The following is a 21,710-nucleotide window of genomic DNA, read 5'->3' on the forward strand; positions in this document are numbered from 1 at the left end:
GGTGTCTGTATAGCATCAGGGGTGAGTGGAAGCCACTATCACAGATACTTCACCAAATAGATCTCTCCTCTCTCAAAATCCCCCTCTACAGAGGTGCCATTACAACGGTTACCTTCCACTCACTACTACTACTGCCTCTGCCAAGAATGTCATTCCTTCAATAGCACTCAAAGCGTTAACGCGTTTGTTTTTGCTGCAAGGTATTTGTGATTTTTGGAAGTCATCATGTCTTCAGACCTTCAAGAAGCATCTTCATCTAAGTTGAGTATATTATTTGTTGACTTTGAACGCTGTTAGGCAACTATGCATCTAGTATGGTGTTGTTTAATAATGAAGCGTTTGCATGGGAGCCGAGCGTATCGCTGTTCCCGAGTCGGCCTTTTTGGATGCATTGTAGACCGCGTACTTAGTCATCTCAACTTTTTATTGAGGTGTATATTTTATGTTCACCATTTTTTCACTTCACAGTATAGGTTACTGTTGTCGTGAAATTTTACCATTTTGCTCCTGATGGGTACCGATAGGTTGGTGTATCACAGTTTGAACCATTACATCATGTAGCCTCTTTAGGGGTTTTCCCTCGTTTATCATCAGTCCTTCAGGAGTGATTTGGTTCCCTCACGAAAGTGCGGTGATATTTTTCAATCCTACGTCATGTGCGAGTATTGTGTTTGAGGCAACCTAGGCTAGCCTAGCGATACGCCATTTTAGTTTTGGGAGGTAAAGGAAACCCTCATTCATTCGCGGTGCTCACGCATGTAGTGTATGTGGTATTATTTATTTTATTAAATAATATTATATTGCTAATTGTATTTTGATGAGGTTTGGAAGTCCTACATGAATATCTACCTACCCTAGCCTACCTGACCAGATCTAGGCTAGGTTTTGGAAGGTAGGCTAGGCGGTTGAGAGTACTTCTTGCTACCCATAGTTAGTACTAGTCCTGGCTAACCTGACCAGACTGACATATTAGTTTTGGAGGGTGATCCATTACTAGAGTGTTCCTCTCTTATTACGTAATGTAGGTGCTAGGCCTATCTTACCTGACCAGGTCAATATATTCGATTTTGGAGGGTTAGGTTAGGCTCTAGAGTGTCCTCTTTCGTGACAAACTAGTAGGCGCCAATCCTAGGCTACCTGACCAGCTCTGGGTATCCGATTTTGGAGGGTTAGGCTAGGCTCGTAGATGGGCTTGCCTTTATTCATCGGTACTTCCAATAATTCCTTATCAAATAAATTTTGTAAAGTATATCCTTGGCTGTTACCTCCTTTAGGGTGTCAGTTGGCCGGCCGTCTTCTGCCCCTTTAGTAGTAGGCTATTTCACGGCTTTTCGGAGGGTGGTAATCACCTGACCGGTTGCTGTTGCCAGGCGATTACTAGTTTACCTTTCTCCTTCGGGCTCTTCCTTCCGTTCCGGACTCGTTCCGGCAGTGCTTCGTTAGCTCGCTGACCAAGTAATCCTACCGATGAACAGCAGCTGGAGTGTCAAGCACTGTTCCGGGGGATTAGTCGGAGGAGGTTAAGGATTAGAAGATTATGTAGTCTCTGTTGGTATGTCTCCGGGCCTGTGTTTATTCCGGCGAGGTGTGGTCTACCATCACATTCGCCAAAATGTTACACGCCAGAGTTCTTAGTACCGCTGTTCCTGCCGCTCTGTTTTCTGTATTTCTCTGTTGTTATCGCTGCTTCCCCACTCCAGGGGGGGGCAGAACTAGGCTTAGAGAATGCGTTTCCAATTGACTTGGAATTGCTACTCTACTCCGGTGCGATCAGACTCAGGCTTAGGTTTTACCTTGTTTCCCTGTTCTGCTCGTATCAGGCCAACTCCGCCGGTCATAGCTATTGTGATAACGAGATTATGGATTCTGGAGCAGGCGGAGACATTCAGGGCTTTAATGTTAAGAAAAATTTTATTATGTAGTCTCTGTTGGTATGTCTCCGGGCCTGTGTTTATTCCGGCAAGGTGTGGTCTACCATCACATTCGCCAGGATGATATACGCCAGAGTTCTTAGTACCTCCGTTCCCGCCGCTCTGCTTTCCGTATTTCTCTGGTGTTATCGCTGCTTCCCTACTCCAGTGGGGGCAGAACTAGGCTTAGAGAATGCGTTTCCAATTGACTTGGAATTGCTACTCTACTCCAGTGCGATCAGACTCAGGCTTAGGTTTTACCTTGTTTCCCTGTTCTGCTCGTATCAGGCCAACTCCGCCAGTCATAGCTATTGTGATAATGAGATTATGGATTCTGGAGCAGGCGGAGACATTCAGAGCTTTAATATTAAGTAAAATTTTATTTAATAGTTAATGTTTACCTTTAGCTGGTGTTAGTAGAACTAGTCTAAGTGTACACATACCGCCGGAATTAACTCCGGCGGAACTATTTTGACGATACTCATGCATCAATTCCAACTTACAGATGGTACGCTGTCTGGAGTTGGGGTGCGCAGCCATTCTCCAGCAACCGTGTGGGCATGAGGTCTGGCGATCTCATGCCAGCTGTGCGGTGCAGGTTGACAACCTCTTAGTCTGGCATCCAGACGGCTGCGAAGTGTGTTATGCTTTGGTGGGGAACATGACTAATGAGTCGGTAGGTACCATCCTCACCTCGGTAATGTTTTTGAATTTTAGGATATAGTTCCGCCACTGGAGGATCTGATTTTGTCCTCTCTTACAGACCCCTCTGGCGCTCAAGGCCTCCTCGTTGTCGAACCTTAAGGTCTGGGTGGGGGGTTATGGGAGGAACGTTGCTGCTGGATGCCCCTACGTGCTGTCAGAGGAGATGTGTTGTCTCCTTTATCCAAACGCAAGGACATCAGCAGCAGTAGCTAGGGAAGTGGCAGCCCCTATCATCGAGAGGATCCGTTTGGAAACCCAGGCCCCTCCGGAAGACCAAGAGGACTTGTGCGAGGAGGTGACGGAGGAGGTGGCGGCCATCAGTCCGCATCGGGAGCCAATGACCGTCGACTCACAGGAAGAAGGTAGGGAGGTAAGTGAGGCAGGTGGCTTTAGATCTAAAAAACTTGCTTCTAGCCAAACTCCTTCTTCTTCCTCTTCCTTTCAGGGCTTCTCGAAGTCCGTGATCCTTGGGGATAGGTCTGGTTCTGTGATCCCCAAGGTGAAAACCCTGAAAAAGAAGTCCCTGCCGAAGGCTGCCAGACCAGCTAAGCCTTCTCCGGCGGGCTCCGCCAGGTCGTCATTGGCCCCCAAGCCTTTGGCTTCCTCGGCAAAAGCTACTCCCCTGCCTAAGGGGTCGAGAGCTAAGGGTTCTAAAGCCAGACCGACGGAGTCCGGCTTCGACCCTGATGCCTTCGCTAATCTTCTCATGGAGAAGATGGGCAGTATTGTGGACTCGAGATTCCAATCGATGTCCTCTCTGCTCGCCTTGGGTTTAGAGACATCGGGGCAGTCCATCCCGTTTCTGGCTCAGAGACTACAGACTCAGGAGAGCTTACTGGCCGGACTTATCCAGTCCGGAGGCACACAGCAGTCTTTTATTGTGCTGTGATGCTACTAAGCTCCCGCCATTCGAGGACAACAACCCATGGCCGTTGGCGCTGCATGCTCCCTTTTTGGATGGCATGCTGACAGTTGATGGCTGCAGAACCCGTCCCGTGGAAGATTACGAGTTCTTCCCGGCGGACCTCCAATTTCCCTTCCTAGGCTATGCTCGGTTAGCCGAGGAAGCGTTTGTCACGGTAGACAGGGTCCCAAAGGAGACTGTGATTTATCCTAGGGATCAGGCACAGTCGGCATGGGTCCGCACCCTTTCGGAATGGGATTGTGTCAACACCAAGTTGATGCCACACAAAGGTTGCTACACCATGTTTGTGGTGGGGGATAACATCGCGACCTCTTGCACATCTAAGATCGAGGAGTTAACTCTGCAGGCCGGAATGGAGGAGAAGCCAATGCCTCAGCTTCGAGAGACAGAGCCTACCTCTCTGCTCTTTCCCGGAGATTTGGAGTGCTGGGTGGGTGCTCCGGAAACGTTCACAGTGGTCAAACTCGATCCGGAGTGTGCTTCCACACAGTTTAGTGAACGGTTACCCAGAATTCCGGATGCCATGGTAAAGGCAGAGTTTGAGGTAAAGTGTAGACTGAGTAGGTCGATCAACTCGGTTACTACTTCAGAGTTGACGGCCTCTGTCTATGCTGAGGAACCTCTATTCTGGGTTCTAACAAAGTCGCTGCTGCAGACTTTCCAGTGTGACCTGTATGACTTTGTGGTTGCTAGGCGGAACTGCAGGAAGCATGACCTTGCCAATGCTTCCATCAGACATTAGCCTAATAAGCTCATTAAGGCATCGATCTGGGGACCCAACCTCTTTCCTGATGACGTGGTTAACAGCGTTATCAGTGAGGCGGCTAGGGCTAACCAGAACCTTCGTGTCCGCTGGGGCCTTCCCTCCAAAAGGAAGTTTGAGACCTCCGGACCGCAAGCCAAGGGTAGGAAGAAGGCCAGGAAGTATCAGCCCTTCCAGACCTCTCGGACACAGACGGTGGTGCAAGCAGTTCCCGTCTCCCAGCTTGGTCAACCTTTGACCTCTAAGGCACGACCACAACAACAATTTGTACTGCTACAGAGTCAGCCAACTCAACAGTCCTCGAGTTCGGCTACTTTCGTCACGTCCCCTGCCTTCAACGCTTCGTTTGAAGCGCAAGTGGCATTTCAAGGTTATAACAGGCACGCAAGGGGTAGCAGAGCAAGAGGAGCTTACCGGCACAGAGCTGGTTCCAGAGCTCTCTCCAGAGGCAGAGGTTTCAGAGGAGGCAGAGGAAGTAAGACCTCATCCAGTCAGTGAGCCTCTCCGTTGGACCTTCAGTACGTGGGCCCACAGTATCATATCAAAAGGTCTGGGGGTGGAGATGGATAAAAGGGCCTCCTCCACCAGTCAGCTTCCACCAAATTCCAACGACAGACCTTCTAGACTATGCCAAAGACCTTCTTCAAAGGAAGGTAATAAAGAAACTCTGTCACCTGAAATTTCAAGGACGTTTGTTCAGTGTACCAAAGAAGGACTCGGACAAATGAAGAGTGATTCTGGACTTGTCCCGTCTCAACTCATGCATTCAATGCGACAAGTTCCGCATGCTAACCGTCTCGCAGGTGCGGACATTACTTCCCCATGGGGTCGTCACCACCTCTATCGATCTTACAGACGCTTACTATCATGTCCAGATAGCAAGAAACTTCTCTACCTACCTAGGCTTCAAACTAGGAAAACAGGCTTACTCATTCAGAGTCATACCATTCGGGCTCAATATAGCGCCCAGAATATTCACCAAGCTAGGAGAGACAGTAGTGCAGGGATTAAGAGCTCAGGGGAGTGATGCTAGTAGCTTACTTAGACGACTGGCTCATTTGGGCAATCAATGACAAGGAATGTCGCAGGGCAACAGCCAAAGTAATAAAATTTCTAGAGTATCTGGGATTCCAGATAAACAATAAAAAGTCCTGTCTCATTCCGGCGTCTCGCTTTCAATGGTTGGGAATTCAATGGGACCTAACCGCACACAAACTATCTCTCCCGCCAAACAAGTGCAGAGAGATAGCGAAAGCTACAAGACTATTCCTCAAGAACAGGCGGGCTTCTCGTCGTATGAAAGCCAGACTGAAGGACATCAATTGGGTATGGCGGAAAAGAGCCAACAGCAGGGTCAGAGACAAAATCTCCTTGATTCCGTCGATACTAAGGAAAAGACTTCGTCCATGGACGAGAGTCAAGAGTGTTTCCAAGTCAATGCCGCTACAATTTCCCCCGCCGTCTCTAGTAGTCCACACGGACGCCTCTCTGATGTGATGGGGGGGCTATTCTCAGTACAAGAAGGTTCAAGGAACATGGTCGACAGCATTCCGCCAGTTCCATATCAACGTACTAGAAGCAATGGCCATTTTCCTGACCCTGAAACAACTAGCTCCGGCCAGGAATATTCATATCAGACTAGTCTTGGACAGTGCAGTGATAGTTTACTGCATAAACAGAGGAGGCTCCAAGTCGAGCCACATAAATCAGGTGATGATAGCAATCTTATTGTTGGCAATGAAACATCATTGGCACCTGTCAGCCACTCACCTGGCAGGAGTACGAAATGTCATTGTGGACTCACTGTCCAGAACAACTCCGCTGGAGTCGGAGTGGTCCTTGGACGCAAAGTCATTCAATGGGATTTGCCTACAAATTCCGGGCCTTCAGGTAGACCTGTTCGCCACGGAGTCCAACCACAAACTTCCATGTTATGAGGCTCCCAATTTGGATCCTCTGGCTCATGCCACAGATGCGATGTCCATAGACTGGAACAATTGGCAGAAGATTTACCTATTTCCACCAATAAACCTCTTGATGAAAGTTCTACACAAACTCAGATCCTTCAAAGGACAGATAGCACTGGTAGCACCCAACTGGCCGAAGAGCAATTGGTTTCCTCTTCTGCTAGAGTTGAAACTCCGTCCCAGACGGATTCCCAACCCAAAGCTGACTTAGGTGGTACAAACTCGGAGACTGTGCCAGCTTCTTCAATAATTCTACTTTATGGACTTCATGAAGTTTGTGGCACAAAAGGATGCTAATATTGACCCGCTAAACACTCGGTTCATGGAGTCAGACAAAAGAGAATCGACACTCCGGCAGTATGATTCGGCAGTGAGGAAGTTAACCATCTTTCTAAAAGAATCAGATGTTCAGACGATGACTACGAATCTGACAATTTCATTTTTTAGAACTCTGTTCGAAAAAGGCCTAGCTGCTAGTACCATTACTACGACTAAATCTGCCTTGAGGAAGATATTTCAGTTTGGCTTTAATATTGATTTAACAGATTCGTACTTCTCGTCTATCCCTAGAGCATGTGCTCGTCTGAGACCGGTAGACCGTCCTCACATGGTCTCCTGGTTTTTAAATGACGTACTCAGGTTGGCTTCAGATACTGATAATGAATCATGCTCATATATAACCCTTCTCAGGAAAACATTATTTTTAATGAGTCTGGCCTCAGGTGCCAGAATATCTGAACTGTCAGCTCTCTCTAGAGAACCAAATCATTTTGATTTCCTCCCGTCAGGAGAAGTTCTGCTCTCTCCAGATCGGAAATTCTTAGCAAAGAATGAAGACCCACAGAACAGATGGTCTCCGTGGAAGATTGTCCCTCTTCCACAGGACCCATTATTATGTCCTATTATTACATTAAAATCTTATCTGGGCAGAACTTCGAAAAAGTCTTCAGGTCCTCTTTTTATTAGAGAGAATGGTGGAACCATTTCCTTGAAGGCCATCAGACAACAAATTCTTTATTTTATTAAACAAGCCAATCTGGATTCAGTTCCTCGTGTCCATGATATCCGAGCAGTGGCTACCTCAGTTAATTATTTTCACCATATGAACTTCGATGATCTTAAAAAATATACGGGTTGGAAATCTCCGACATTATTTAAACGCCACTATCTGAAGTCTCTAGAGGCCCTTAAATATTCGGCAGTGGCTGCAGGGAACATTGTCTCCCCTGATACAGCCTAGTTATGTAATTGTAAATTTGTATATTATTATTATCATTGTTTGTGCTATTAATTACCTTTTGGTACTCCCTCTCACCTACCTGCCTCACTTGTAAGCCCTGCCTTTTTGCCTTTTGTTCCGGACTGGATTGCTTATCAACCCACTCCTGTACTTGTACATAGTTCATTGATTTGTTTGTTTTATGTTCATTACCTGTTGTATTTTTCTTGGTGATGGTATGGATTTGGTCATGTTAGATGTTATTTACCAATTGTATTTTGCTATCCTTAACTTGGATTATTAAAACAATAATTATAAGGAATTTTTATTTTACCTTTCATATAAAGTTTTTTGTTTACATTCTATTTCCAAGCTTGTATGGCCAATTCTCTGTTACTATTTCACTGGGCGACACAGGTCGAGCCCAGAAAAGGTATTTTGACAAAGGAAAAATCTATTTCTGTGGGAAGACCTGTGTCGCCCAGTGAACCCATCCCTCTCTTTTTCATTTCCCCACCCTTTAGCTGGCCCAAGCTTGGGTGCGTATTTCAGGAATGGCGTTCTTGGCAGAGGCAGTAGTAGTAGTAGTAGCAAGCGGAAGGTAGCTGTTGTAACAGCACCTCTGCAGAGGGGGATTTTGAGAGAGGAGAGATCTATTTGGTGAAGTATCTGTGATAGTGGCTTTCACTCGTCCCTGATGCTATACCGACACCCTTTGAAATTGAGCGAGCCAGAGGTAGTAACTCTGGCATTCCATATGGCTTTTTCTCTGGTATATTTAGCATTTCTTTATACCTAGAAATGAGTGCTATAGGAACATTTCACTGGGCGACACAGGTCATCCCCAGAAATAGATTTTTCCTTTGTCAAAATCCTTTTTAGCAGACAAAATATTATGTCTGGTTCAAGCACTTAAGGTTTACCTAGAAGTCACAACAAACATCCCAGAAGGTCTAATTTTCCTAACACCCTTGCACAGATGAACCACTCTCTCTACGAGGGCTGAGAAGAATTTTAGTGTCCCCTATAAAAAAAGGCAAACCCACACTCCTTTCCTAGGTCACATGATGTTAAGAAAGTAAGTAGTTGGCCTTCTTTAGAAATTTCACTTTCGAAGTTTCCAAATGTACTGGGTGGTCATCAGAGACAGTATTCTTAAAACATTACTGCCATGAGCTCGAACAAATTCAACTACACTGTGTATCAGTAGGTGGTATGGTTAGTCCTGACCCCATAGGTGTTACGGTGGAAAGCTAGGTGTCTTCCTAGTGGATGGGTGTGCTGATTATTGCTGGGGAATGTGTCAGTACTGCAACCATACCCAGCATTCTTAGTTAAGTCACTGTAGAATTTCACCTTTAACACATAAGTTTGTGTTTAGTTTCTTGTTTTTCGTTACCAAAACCCTAGGTGCTTTTAGAATAAGGAATGGGTCTTGAAACTTTTGGTTTGACATTGGACCAGAAACATTTTTTCTTTGGGCTGTTGGGATTAAAATTTGAGAGCTTTTATTTAAAAGTTAGCTTAATACATTACCCTTACATAAAGAAGTAAATGGTTAGTAAAAATATAGGAGAATGTGAAGATTACATACTTACTATTTCTTTTCTTTCCCCCTTTTAGTGCTTTTTATTTGAACTAATACGACTCGTAGTTATGTGTTCATGTTTTAGAATGTAGCATCTACACTTCTAGATGGTAAAGGTAAAATTAGATCAATTTAAGATTATCTACTGTTAACTGAATGAGAGAGAGAGAGAGAGAAAGAATTGCAGAAGAATCCTTTGACCTGCTAATCGCAACACCCCCATTCTGTTACATTTAATTGACATATTTGACAGCTTTGGTTTCAAGCTTCTCTTCAACAAGTTAAACGAAAGATGAAAGAAAGATATTTTGTTTGTTTAAAATACGTATCACATACAAATTTTGTAATTACTGTTATCATTACTATTATTATTATTATGTTGAAAATGGTTGCTGCTTCAGCACTATTAATTATGTAAAGAGTCTTCTCTATTATTCTGATGACAGCTTCCTTTCTGTTGCCTCGACTGGCAAGGAACGCGCCAAAGGGCATGGTAAAATCCAGTTGTTGAGTCATTTTTGTTGTTTATTATTCTATTATGATATACATGCTCTCTCTCTCTCTCTCTCTCTCTCTCTCTCTCTCTCTCTCTCTCTCTCAATGCAACATTTCGTCCAGATCTACTGGACAGTTTCCAGCAGTGACTGCTGAGGGACTGAATTCCAATGGCGAGTCCTTCTCCTTTTAACCTGGTGGTGCGGGCTCTCAAGTATGGCTGGGGAACCCATGGGGCAGGTCGAATTTTTATTGGTTCCTGAGAAGCTGACTCATAAACACTTTTGCAAGGTTGCTCAAGGATTTGCAAATGTTTGTGTCTGTGAAAAACTCGTGTATGTACTATGGCAATTAGTAAAGTTCCAATGAAAAGTTCACGTGCCCGTGAATTCATGCAACTCAAATCATGCAAGTTCAGGGTATTACTGTAGTCACTTCTTGCAGGTTTTGATGTTGGAAAACTGGGTTCAGCTTCACTTCTGAAGATAAAGGGAAAATACCCTCTTATCTTTGAGTCCATTCATACTCTATCGCATGTTATAATGTTTATCATTACTACACAATACCTGGCTACAAGACCAGCTAAAAGAGAATTCTTTTATATTAGTCTGGTCACCATGAAGCTCTGGTAGACCATGGAAGGGTAATTCTTTGAGGACTCAACAACAAATAGGCAGTCCCCTGTCATTGGTGGGGGTTCCATTCCTGACAGCATAATTGGCAATAATAGTGCCAATCCTTTGTTATTGGTGTCACATTTAAGTGGGGATTGGTGTCGATAAGCGGGGATCTGCATATATTGGCACTGAAAATCAAGTTATTGTCATCGCTAGACAAGCGCCGTAAAACTAGATCGCAGATAACTGGGACGTGCCTTTAACAAAAATAGGTTTTTCCTATTTCAAAATCTGTTTTTTAGCTCATACCCAGCAACATAATTTTTCTTAAATTTTACTTTGTTTAGCAAAAATACGAAGAACGAATCGTATGCCTAGGAACCACTGTATATTGTGTACAAGGACACAATTAAATGTATTTGGTTGCTGTCCTGCCTGATGCATATGCCACTATATTTTTATGGGAAAACTAGTAGTATTTATATATCTTTGTGTATTACGTATTGATTTTAGCACATAATGTTAGCAGGCAAGAAATTCTTGACAGAGGTAGAGGAATTGGTGATACCAGTACTGTATTTAACAGCTGGGATACTCTTGTATAAGTGTAGCTAACTGCACATACTTACTGTACATATGTCATAGGTTGTTACATAGATAATTGAATTTTTCAAAAGCATACGTACTATGATTTTTCATTAATAATGTATTGCTTGGAAGAAGGCATGGCTTACTAGCTATCAACATGTCAGTCATACCAAAGCTTTTCTTGGAGTGGTCTTTTAGATACACTATTGAAATTTCATAATTGCATTTGTGCAGTATGTGTAGATTTAGATATTGTGTTATTCAGAAAATTTCCAACTTCTAAACACTTGGATTAAGGTTACCTTTGCAAAATCGAGTTTAATAAAATAACCGTGGATATCATAGGGTATTGTTAGTGCTCTGTAATGGACTTTACTCCTTTTTTTAGTGCATTTCACAGAAAAATGTAGTTGTTTTAAACAAAGATTATCATTCTAATCAGCATGTATTTGCATGGTCATATTGCTTGCTTCTGCATGATCGCCTGATGCCCTGCACAAATGCATGCAGGATTATGTTGTAAGTATTCTGCTTTTCTTGTCTCAAGTATCAAATTTCTCATTTATTGCAGTTCTGAAAGTTTACGGAGATTTAGAGTTATGAATTTGCTGTGTAATTTGAGTAGCTTCTAAGTTACAGTGTTTTGGTTGCTCAAATGTAAGAAAACTTCCCACCACCAGCAATATTCTTGAGCATTCACAGACATCTTGAATTTTGTTATTTTAATGTAGTTGAAACTTTTTTGGAACCACTGAAAATGTGAAAAAATAAACAACTTAGGACAGTTATATTTTTGATGAAGAATCTTAGTTTTAACTGATTCAACCTTGTCATACTTTCAAAACATAACAAACTTATTCTGATTATTAGTAGCATATGAAGTTTACCAAGGTTAGACTTACATTTGACTTTCAAAATTTTTCCTTTTATTAATTGTTTCAGGTACCTATTAGCTGTTAATAGATTTGTTTCATGGCAGAGAGAACTGATAAACACTAATGGTTTAGGCAGTGTGCAAAGTATTCAGTATAATAGTAGACATCAATATACCACTGATTTGTCCTTCTAAATCCTAGGGTACCAGCCCACACAAGTTTAAGAGAGAACAAAAGGGCAGACAGCTCAGCAAAAGTATCGCATCAAATATTATATACAAAGACAGATGCTTTTGCTATGTAAAGGCTTATTCCCAGCAAACAAGATTAAAGGAAAGACCTGGTGGGGGAATCTGGTTGGTAGTAACCTGGAAATTATGGAAATTAATCAGACTACGGTACATGGATATACAATATGCCAAAGAGATTACAAACTGTCATACATCATCTGATGATTGACCACATGCATTTGACTCGTGCATTTCTGATGGAATGGCAGCCATAGCCAGCGATAAGTGTTTGCTCCCAATTACAGCGCAACACTTGCTGGGTGAGTGTTCCAGGATTGGGAACATTAGAAGGTTTTTTCTCTCGATGTTGTGATGGTGTTGGCAGTTACTTCCTCTCCCATTTTTGTACATGAACTTTCCTGTCAGACATATACTTAGCTTACGTCTCTGACGTCACGACAGAATTCAAAACTCGCGGCAAACGCGACAGGTAGGTCAGGTGATCTACCTTACTCGCCGCTGGGAAGCGGGTGTAAAAACCAACATACCTTTCTTGCCAGATTTTTTCTGTCGTCGGTGTCGACCACACCTGTTGTCGGTACCTCTTGACAGTTGGATTCTTTTCTCGTTTTCGCCCTGGATTGTTTCTACGGACTTTTGGTGAAGTACCCGATCTTTTGGCCTGGCATTCGCGATTTGTGGACAGTTATTTGACTTTTCTTTGGATTTTTCTTTGGATTCATGATGTCTGATGTTGATACTAAGAAAACTGCTATGTTTAGAGTTTGTTGTATGACTGAGTGTAAGGTGAGGCTACCGAAAGCTGCGGTAGACCCTCACACAGTATGTTTGAAGTGTAGAGGGAATGAATGCACCTTTAATAATCCTTGTAATGAATGTGAAAAGCTGAATGAGGATGAATGGAAGTCTTTGTCTTCCTACTTGAGGAAGCTTGAAAAGGATAAAGTTAGGAAAGCTTCTTCTAGGAGCAGTAGTAGATCTCGTATTAGCGAGTTGGATATAGATAATCCTATTTTAGAAGTAGCTCCTTTGTCAGTTTCAGCTCCTGCTCCCTGCACCGAAGCCGAAGATGCGCCTTCGGAAGTGGCCTCCATGAAAAGCCACCATTCGCAGTATGGAGATGAAAATAAACATTTAGAAGGTAAGAGTAATTCCAATAGTGATTTGTGCAGTGAACCCAGTGCAGTGGAGGGTGCGTCTGATCGGCTCCCTAATGCTTCCAGGCCTAGACTTCCAGACTCCCAGTCCCAGTGGAGGAGGAAAGTCGAAAGCCGCAGGAAGGTTAGGGAGCATCCCCACCGGTCAGGCGTCCCCTCGGTAGCTCCTGTTGATCGTTCCCAGGCTACCTTGGATCGCTCCAAGAGAGAAATATTGCACCAATGCTTCTCGTCTTCGCCTTCGCCTTCTCCTAAACGAGGATGGAGCTCTTCGGAAGCCTCGCGCCCTTCGAAGAGAGCCTGGAACGCTCCCTGCGCCCGTCCATCCAGCCCTGAAGTTTTTTCGGAAGAGCCTGAGGTGGAAGCGAAGAAACATAAGAGATCTCTGGAGTATCTTTCCCCGAGCAGAGATCGAGCCTCGTCACCTGTTCAAGAGTTTGTGAATTCTCCTGCAAGGGTGTTGGCTAACCTTCAGGCGCAGATTTCGGCTCTGGCTGGGTCTCTTTGCGTGTCGTCTCGTCGTAGGAAGGACGTCTCGCTTCCTGTAAAGAAGTCCAGGCTCCCCTCTCCTGACTCTCGCTATTCGACGGAAGCGGCCCGCTCACCTGTGCGTTCGGAGTATCGCAGGAGACTTTCTGCTTCGGACAAGATCCCATCTGCGTCCAAGCGCCATTCGCCTGACAGACAGGATGTCTTTGTTTCTCCTTCGGACAAGGAGCAGGCTGCTCGTAGGAGATCTTCGCCCTACAGACGCTCTTCTCGAGACAGGATCGCTCCCCTTGATAGGCACCAAGAGCCTAGTAGGCGCTACTCGCCTCGTAGCCGCTCCTCGCCTCGTAGCCGCTCCTCGTCTCGCCTCCACTCTCCTGTTGACAAGCGCCCTAAATCGGACAGGCGCTCTTCGCTGGACAGGTGTCAAGAGCCTGTTAGGCGCGTTTCTCCTGCCAGGCGCTCTTCACCTGACGTTCACTCTCCTCGAGTCAGGCGCCGAGATCATGGCAAGACGGCGTTCTCCCCTGGTATGGAGGAGGCCGCTCTCCCAAGTAGGCGCTCAGTCCGCCAGAGCCTCTCTCCTCGTTTCAGGCGCCAAGAGCCTGGTAGCCGCTTCTCTCATGGCAGACGCTGTTCGCCTGGTAGCCGCTCTCCTTTGGATAGGCGCCAAGAGCCTGATAGAAGTTTTTCTTCAAACAGGCGCTCTGCTCCTGACAGTCGCCTTACTCCTGTTAGGCTCCAAGAATCTGGGAAACGCCCTCCTCAAGACAAGAAGGATTTTGCGAGTAGGCAAGTTCCAGAAGTTTTGTCTCCAAGAGTCAAACATCACTCTTCTAGAGACTTTTCTAAAGGTAGCCGCGCCTCTAAGGATCATGAGGGCTCTTCTGATGACGAAGAACAGGATCCCTCAGAAGAAGAAGGACCAAAAGACTCCTCTGTTTCCTCGTATAAGAGGTTAACAGATTTGCTCCTTCAAGAGTTTGGAGATATCCTTTCTCCTGTGGCTCCTCCTTCTCCTCTTTCTTTGTTCTCCACTTTGAAGACTTCGAAGGTTTCATCTTGTGTAAGGATGAAACCGACTATTTCTATGAAGAAGGCACTTAGAGGTTTTGGGGAATGGCTCCTTGCTAAGGAAGAGAAAGGGAAGACTGTTTTCTCTTTCCCTCCGTCTAAACTGACTGGCAGATTAGGATTCTGGTACGAATCAGGGGAACCTTTAGGCCTCGCTCTCCCTTCTTCTGCTGACTCGGACTTCTCTTCACTGGTGGATTCCGCTCGTCGATCTGCCCTCCTGTCTGCCAAGACTACGTGGGGGATGAACGAACTTGACCACCTACTGAAGGGAATGTTCCGAGTCCTGGAAGTTTTCAACTTCCTTGACTGGTCGTTAGGAGTTCTGGCTAAGAAGACCCAGACCCAGGATTCCCTATCTCCTGAAGATCTTAATTGCGTCCTCACTTGCATGGACAAAGCAGTGAGAGACGGCTCGAGTGAAGTCTCTTCACTGTTTGGAGCCGGAGTGATAAAGAAGCGGTCGGTTTACTGTTCGTTTCTCACGAAGGCAGTTTCGCATGCACAAAGGGCCTCACTTCTTTATGCTCAGCTTTCTCCTCTGCTTTTCCCCAAGAAAATCATTCAGGATGTCTCGAGTGCCCTTTCAGCCAAGGCTACTCAGGACATGTTAGCCCAGTCGGCCAGGAAACCTCGCTCTGTCTTCCAACCCAAGACCAAGAAAGAGACTCCTCTGAGGCAGGAGCCCTTTCGAGGAGGACCCACTGCCAGAGTTTCTTCAACCAGAGGATCTAGACCTTTTAAGAGAGGTAAAACCTTCTCTAGGTCAATCAGAGGTAAGAAATAGCGATCAAGGACTCCAGACATTAGTGGGTGCCAGACTACTGAAATTTGCCGACGTCTGGGCCCACAAAGGGGCAGACAATTGGTCCCTATCGATTGTCAGCAAAGGATATCTCATTCCCTTCTCGTCAAGGCCACCATTGACGACGACTCCGAGGGAGTTGGTGGCCAGGTACAAGGACCCCATCATGAATCAAGCCCTTTCTCTAGAAGTAGATCTGATGCTAGAGAAGGAGGCTATAGAACTAGTGGAAGATCCCCGCTCTGCGGGTTTTTACAACAGGCTATTCCTAGTTCCGAAGAACTCAGGAGGATGGAGACCGGTTTTGGATGTAAGCGCCCTGAACGTCTTTGTGGAAAAGAGGAAGTTCGCCATGGAGACGACTTCCTCAGTGTTAGCGGCTCTTCGTCCAGGGGACTGGATGGTGTCACTAGACCTTCAGGACGCTTACTTTCATGTGCTGATCCATCCTTCTTCACGGAAGTATCTGCGATTCATGATGGGAGGAAACATCTTCCAATTCAAGGCCTTGTGCTTCGGCCTGTCGACTGCACCCCAAGTTTTCACGGGGTTAATGAAAAACGTGGCGCAGTGGCTACATTTGGAGGGAGTGAGGGTGTCGCTTTATCTCGACGACTGGCTAATCAGAGCAGAGTCTCAAGAAAGATGTCTGGAGGACCTTCAAAAGACCCTTACATTGGCAAGTTCTCTGGGACTTCTGGTGAACTTCCAGAAGTCTCAATTAATCCCCAGTCAAGAGCGGATTTATCTGGGGATTCGGATAGTTTCTCTGGCTTTTCGGGCTTTTCCGTCGCCAGAGAGGATAGCTCGTTGCTACGAGAAACTAACGACCTTCCTAGAGAAAGATGCATGCACAGCGAGGGAGTGGATGAGTCTGCTGGGGACACTCTCCTCGTTGGAGCAATTCGTTTCTCTAGGAAGGTTGCATCTCAGGCCTCTACAGTTCTTCCTATACCAGAACTGGAGGCGTCTCTCCCTAGATCTGGAGTTCTCCTTCAAGATCTCAAGGGGAATCAAGAGGGACCTTCGGTGGTGGAACAACCCACTCCGTTTTGTGGAAGGAATGTCTCTTTACATGCCGAACCCCAACCATGTGTTGTTTTCCGACGCATCGGAAGCAGGTTGGGGAGCGACGCTCGGGACAAGAGAAGTGTCAGGCACCTGGAAGGGGGATCAGGTGTCCTGGCACATCAACAAGAAAGAGTTGATGGCAGTCTGGATGGCATTGAAAGCCTTCGAGCCCCACGTCCGAAATGCAGTAGTTCAGGTCAATTCGGACAACACAACAGCCTTGGCGTACATCAAAAAACAGGGGGGGACACACTCCTTCTCCTTGTACGAAACAGCAAGGGATCTTCTGCTGTGGTCTCAAACAAGGAAGATCAGTCTTCTCACCAGATTCGTACAGGGAGAAAGGAACGTCAGGGCCGATCTCCTGAGCAGGAAGAATCAACTCCTGCCTTCCGAGTGGACCCTCCACTCAGAAGTATGCCAAGACCTGTGGAGAAGATGGGGCAGGCCTCACATCGACCTCTTTGCAACAGCAAGGAACGCAAGGATCGAACTTTACTGCTCCCCGATCTCAGACCCAGGAGCAGTATCAGTGGATGCGTTTCTCCTAGATTGGACAGGTCTAGATGTCTACGCCTTTCCCCCCTTCAAAGTACTGGGACAAACCCTCAAGAAATTTGCTATCTCGGACATGGCAAGAATGATGCTAGTAGCTCCGTTCTGGCCCGCCCAAGATTGGTTCACAGAGGTACTGGAATGGTTGGTGGACTTTCCAAGAGCACTTCCACAAAGACAAGATTTGCTCAGACAACCCCACTTCAACAGGTATCACAGAAACCTCCCCGCTCTCAATCTGACTGGCTTTCGACTGTCAAAAGTCTTGTCAGAGCGAAGGGGTTTTCGACAAAAGCTGCTAAGGCTATCGCCTCAGCTAGAAGACCTTCGACACTTAAAGTCTACCAGTCGAAGTGGGACGTCTTTCGCCGGTGGTGCAGGAACCAGAAGTTTTCCTCTTCCAGTACCTCTGTGACTCAGATCGCAGATTTCCTAGTTTTCCTCAGAGAAAAATGCGGTTTGGCAGTATCTACCATCAAAGGATACCGGAGCATGCTGGCTGCAGTGTTCAGACATAGGAACTTAGATCTTTCGAATAACAAAGATCTGCATGATCTATTGAGATCTTTCGAAACTGCCAAGAAAACTTCGAACGAAGTTCCAAGTTGGAATCTGGACGTGGTTCTTCGTTTCCTGAGGTCCTCTAGGTTTGAGCCACCACATTTAGCCTCCTTCAAAGATCTTACAAGGAAAGCTCTATTTCTCATGGCTCTAGCATCCGCTAAAAGGGTTAGTGAGATTCATGCCCTAGAAGGAAGGGTAGGTTTCAAAGGAGATTCCGTGATTTGTTCCTTCCTTCCTTCGTTTTTAGCAAAGAATGAGAACCCCTCAAATCCTTGGCCAAGGAGCTTTGAGGTTCGTGGATTATCTGCCCTAGTAGGGGAAGAACCCGAAAGAACTCTTTGCCCTGTTAGGAGTTTAAGATACTACCTTCAGAAGAAGAAAACCCTTAAGGGCATTGAGGACAGACTATGGTGCTCTGTAAAGGACCCCAGCAGACCATTGTTGAAAAATGCGCTGTCTTTCTTCATTAGAAGTCTTGTGAAAGAAGCACATAGATCTTGTAATGAAGAACATTTCAAGCTCCTAAAAGTCAAGGCTCATGAAGTGAGAGCCATTGCCACTTCCTTGGCCTTTAATAAGAATATGTCTCTTCAGAATCTGATGAAAACTACATTCTGGAGATGTAATTCAGTATTCGCCAACCACTACCTAAAAGACGTCAGTATTACGTATGACGAGTGCTTCGCATTAGGCCCGTACGTATCGGCGGATTCGGTGCTGGGGCAGGGAGCTGGAACATATCCTTAGTAGTTTTTCCCCTTGTTTTTGGTAATTGAGTTCATATGGTTGTATGAAAAATGATGCAGGTAGGCATCTTTTTTCGTTTCGTAATACTAATAACTTTAGTTTGGTTAGGTGATCGGATTTGGTTTGAAGCTCCCTGCGTTGGTAGTGGACAGGTTCTGTCATAGAAGAGGGCGAACCCCCATTGACATGATCCGACTTGGATTCTACTAAGTAAGCGGATATCAAGTCCCGTTAGTAGACCCAAAGAGTCTTTTCAGCTGTAGGTCACGCCCTCGCTGTAGCTCTTATGGCTATGCAGACTAATAGACAGTATCTATGAAGTCTTCAGCCTAAACAGGTAAGAACCAAGGTTATTTTTATCCTACAACAGGTGTTGTTTACCTTTTCTTTGTTATTTTCTGTCTTGTACCCTCCACCAAGGGTGTCAATCAGCTAAGTATATGTCTGACAGGAAAGTTCATGTACAAAAATGATATTGTTATTTTACAATAAAGTTTTGTACATACTTACCTGGCAGACATATACTTAGCTTACGTCTCTGACGTCACGGCAGAATTCAAAACTCGCGGCAAACGCGACAGGTAGGTCAGGTGATCTACCTTACCCGCCGCTGGGAAGCGGGTGTAAGAACCAACATACCTTTCTTGCCAGATTTTTTCTCTCTTATACCTGTCTCCTGAGGGGAGGCTGGGCGGGCCATCAATCGTATATGTCTGCCAGGTAAGTATGTACAAAACTTTATTGTAAAATAACAATATCATTTTTATTCAGGGTCTTACCAAGCAATTATTCAGCTGTAGGATCCCTACCACAGCAGACCAAAATTCAAACTTTTGCTGTAGCGCCAGTTACCGGCCACTTCCGGAAAACAGGTATGACAGTGTCACACCCCCAGAAAACAGGTATGACAATGTCACACCCCCAGAAAACAGGTATGACAATGTCACACCCTTTAATGCGATTTCTGCCAGCTCCTGGATAACATTGGTAGCTCTGTGGACCTTCTTTGTCGCCATCTTTTGGATGTATTTTTTTGGCTATCTTAGATATTGTTTTGTTGCTTTTCCAATTTAGCTTACCTTTTTTTTCTGCCTTTTTTTGCTCGAATATGCCTGATTCAAGTGCATCTGGAGTTAGGTTTTGTGTAGATGGCTGCAAAACTAGGTTAGTAAAGGAAGTATATGATCCTCACTCTATTTGTATTAAATGTAGGGGCCAGGAGTGTTCGAAGGAACCAAGATGTTCTGTATGTAAGGATTGGGATGAAGAGCAATGGAAACTGTGTTGCAGTCGTCTTATTTCGACTCACGACTATCACAGCTTTGGCTCTCAACTCAGTGGAGTAGTGCCATTTTGCTTGGTGAGATGTACCTGTGCACAGTCTGATTAATCAACCGATATCACGCGTTTAACATATGACTAGAAAACGAATTATATCTAGAAGTGTTCCTGAATTGTCGGTGATAAGATTAGTGTCAATATAGTAGGGTAAAATGTCTACTAAGTTAGTTTTTTGAGTGAAGTATTGTAAATCAGATCAAAATGGCAGTAAGCTCAGAATGTGGGAGGAGATGGCAAAATCTTGCTCTTCTTGCAAATCTGCAGTATGAGTAGTTAGCAGGAAGGGAACTGGCATTTCTCATCTATGAGATCAATAACAGCTCTAATCAAAAAGACAAAAGTATTCATAGACATATTGGAAGGATATGATCCTTCAAACTAGAATAAATCATCAGAAAAAATCATGAAAATAATTGAAGGAGTTCGAAAAGCTATTAGATATGCCACTAGAATACAACATTCAACAAATAATCACCTGCTAACAAGAAAGGAAAATCTGAGGAATATATCAGGAGTGAGTGTAGATGTGTTTAAGAATAAGCTCGACAAATATCTAAGCTGCAGCCCAGACCATCCAAGATTGGAAGATGCAAAATATACCGGAAGATGCACCAGCAACTCTGGTAGACATCAGAGGTGCCTCACACTGAGGGACCTGGGGCAACCCTAACAAGATGTAAGGTCTGTAAGGTAAGGTCTGTAAGGACTCGGCTGAGGAGCGACAGGTGTTGGTGCCAACAAAATGTTCAGTCAGCTCTCAGTCGTCTTGACAGTTTTTGACTGAAGGATCAAAACCTTCTTCCACATCTCATCAGAAGTCTTTGTTACCTGTTTGCTTGGATCAATCTCAGTAGGAGGATCCTGCTTTGGCTCCTTTTAGACAGCATTTCGAAGAGTTGTTGTCCTTCTTTAAGGGTAAGATGCTGTGATGGTAATTGCTTCCCAGCAAAGAAAGATAAAGGAAGGGAGAACGCATTTTCGAGAAGTTTGGCAGCAAGGAGGCGTTATCGCATTGTGTTGGAGGTGCCTGTTATCAAGATAGTTCTAGAATCAACAGGAGTGTTGTGGAACTCGTCGGGCGCCGTTGTGATGTGAGAAACGCCACGATTTCTGATGCAATACCTCGTCTACATTAATCTAAGAAGTTCCGGAAAACTCGGGAGTCTGTGACATTTGCCGTAGGCTCCGCCCCTAGAGTGCCGTATAAATATGACGGTCGAAGTTGGAGAAAGCAGAGATCGTAAAAGAGAGATCACCAGTTAATCACAAAGAGATATCCTCAGTAAGAGCCACAGATCAGATTATCAGTGAGAGATCAGCAGCAGCAGAGGTCATCCGTGAGAGATAAGAGAGAAAGGGACCGACGAAGGATCAGAAGAAAAGTTGCTCGAGAGTTGGTTGGATTTTGTTCAAGCCATCTTCAGGAGTGGACGACAGAGTTATCTTGACGTTGAGAAAACTTCAGAGAAGAAAATGCCCTGCTAGAGGTTTTGGGGAGTTCCTGCCTTTCAAGTATCAAGAGTAGACTTTATTTTCTGCAATACAGAGTCAAGAGGACGTCTGCAATTGCCGCTCTCCTTTTGTGAAGCCACCGCTTCGAGTCACTAAACCCGCCCGCAAGTATTTGAATTACCTCGCTGTTCCCCCAGTTCATGCAGTGTAAGATTCTGTTTTTTAATGTAAATAGGAGATACCATTCTGCATTTACCTATGTTAGTAAGCTTGTAAGTAAACCTTTGTTGTGTTAGTGTTTCTTTCTATATTCGTATCCCCAGTTTCAACTGTTGGTGTTGAAATATTTTTTTTTTATTTATTTCATATCGAACCTGAAGCGGACCTCTCTCAGAGGCCGTAACAGATGCCACCGTCAAAGAAAGAAGAATCAGGGCTGTCTCCCTTATTCTGAGAGGGTGAAGAACAAGAACAAGAACGAGCAGGAACTGGAGCAGGACTCAGTTCTACCTCTGACAGCATATGCTTCTTTGGTGAGGTTTCTTTTAGATC

General features: G+C 45.0%; 1 protein-coding gene across 1 annotated transcript in view; it reads left to right on the forward strand.

Annotated features, from left to right (window-relative positions):
• The first annotated feature begins 11,266 nt into the window (after window positions 1–11,266).
• The window catches only part of LOC135212689 (trafficking protein particle complex subunit 13-like), a 99,531-nt gene continuing 89,087 nt past the window's right edge, over window positions 11,267–21,710 (forward strand). The window contains exon 1 of the mRNA XM_064246368.1: window positions 11,267–11,296. Coding sequence (XP_064102438.1) covers window positions 11,282–11,296 — 15 coding nt within the window. The 5' untranslated portion in view covers window positions 11,267–11,281. The remainder of the gene's footprint in view (window positions 11,297–21,710) is intronic.

The sequence above is a fragment of the Macrobrachium nipponense genome, chromosome 41 (assembly GCF_015104395.2).
Source record: "Macrobrachium nipponense isolate FS-2020 chromosome 41, ASM1510439v2, whole genome shotgun sequence".
Lineage (NCBI taxonomy): Eukaryota > Metazoa > Arthropoda > Malacostraca > Decapoda > Palaemonidae > Macrobrachium > Macrobrachium nipponense.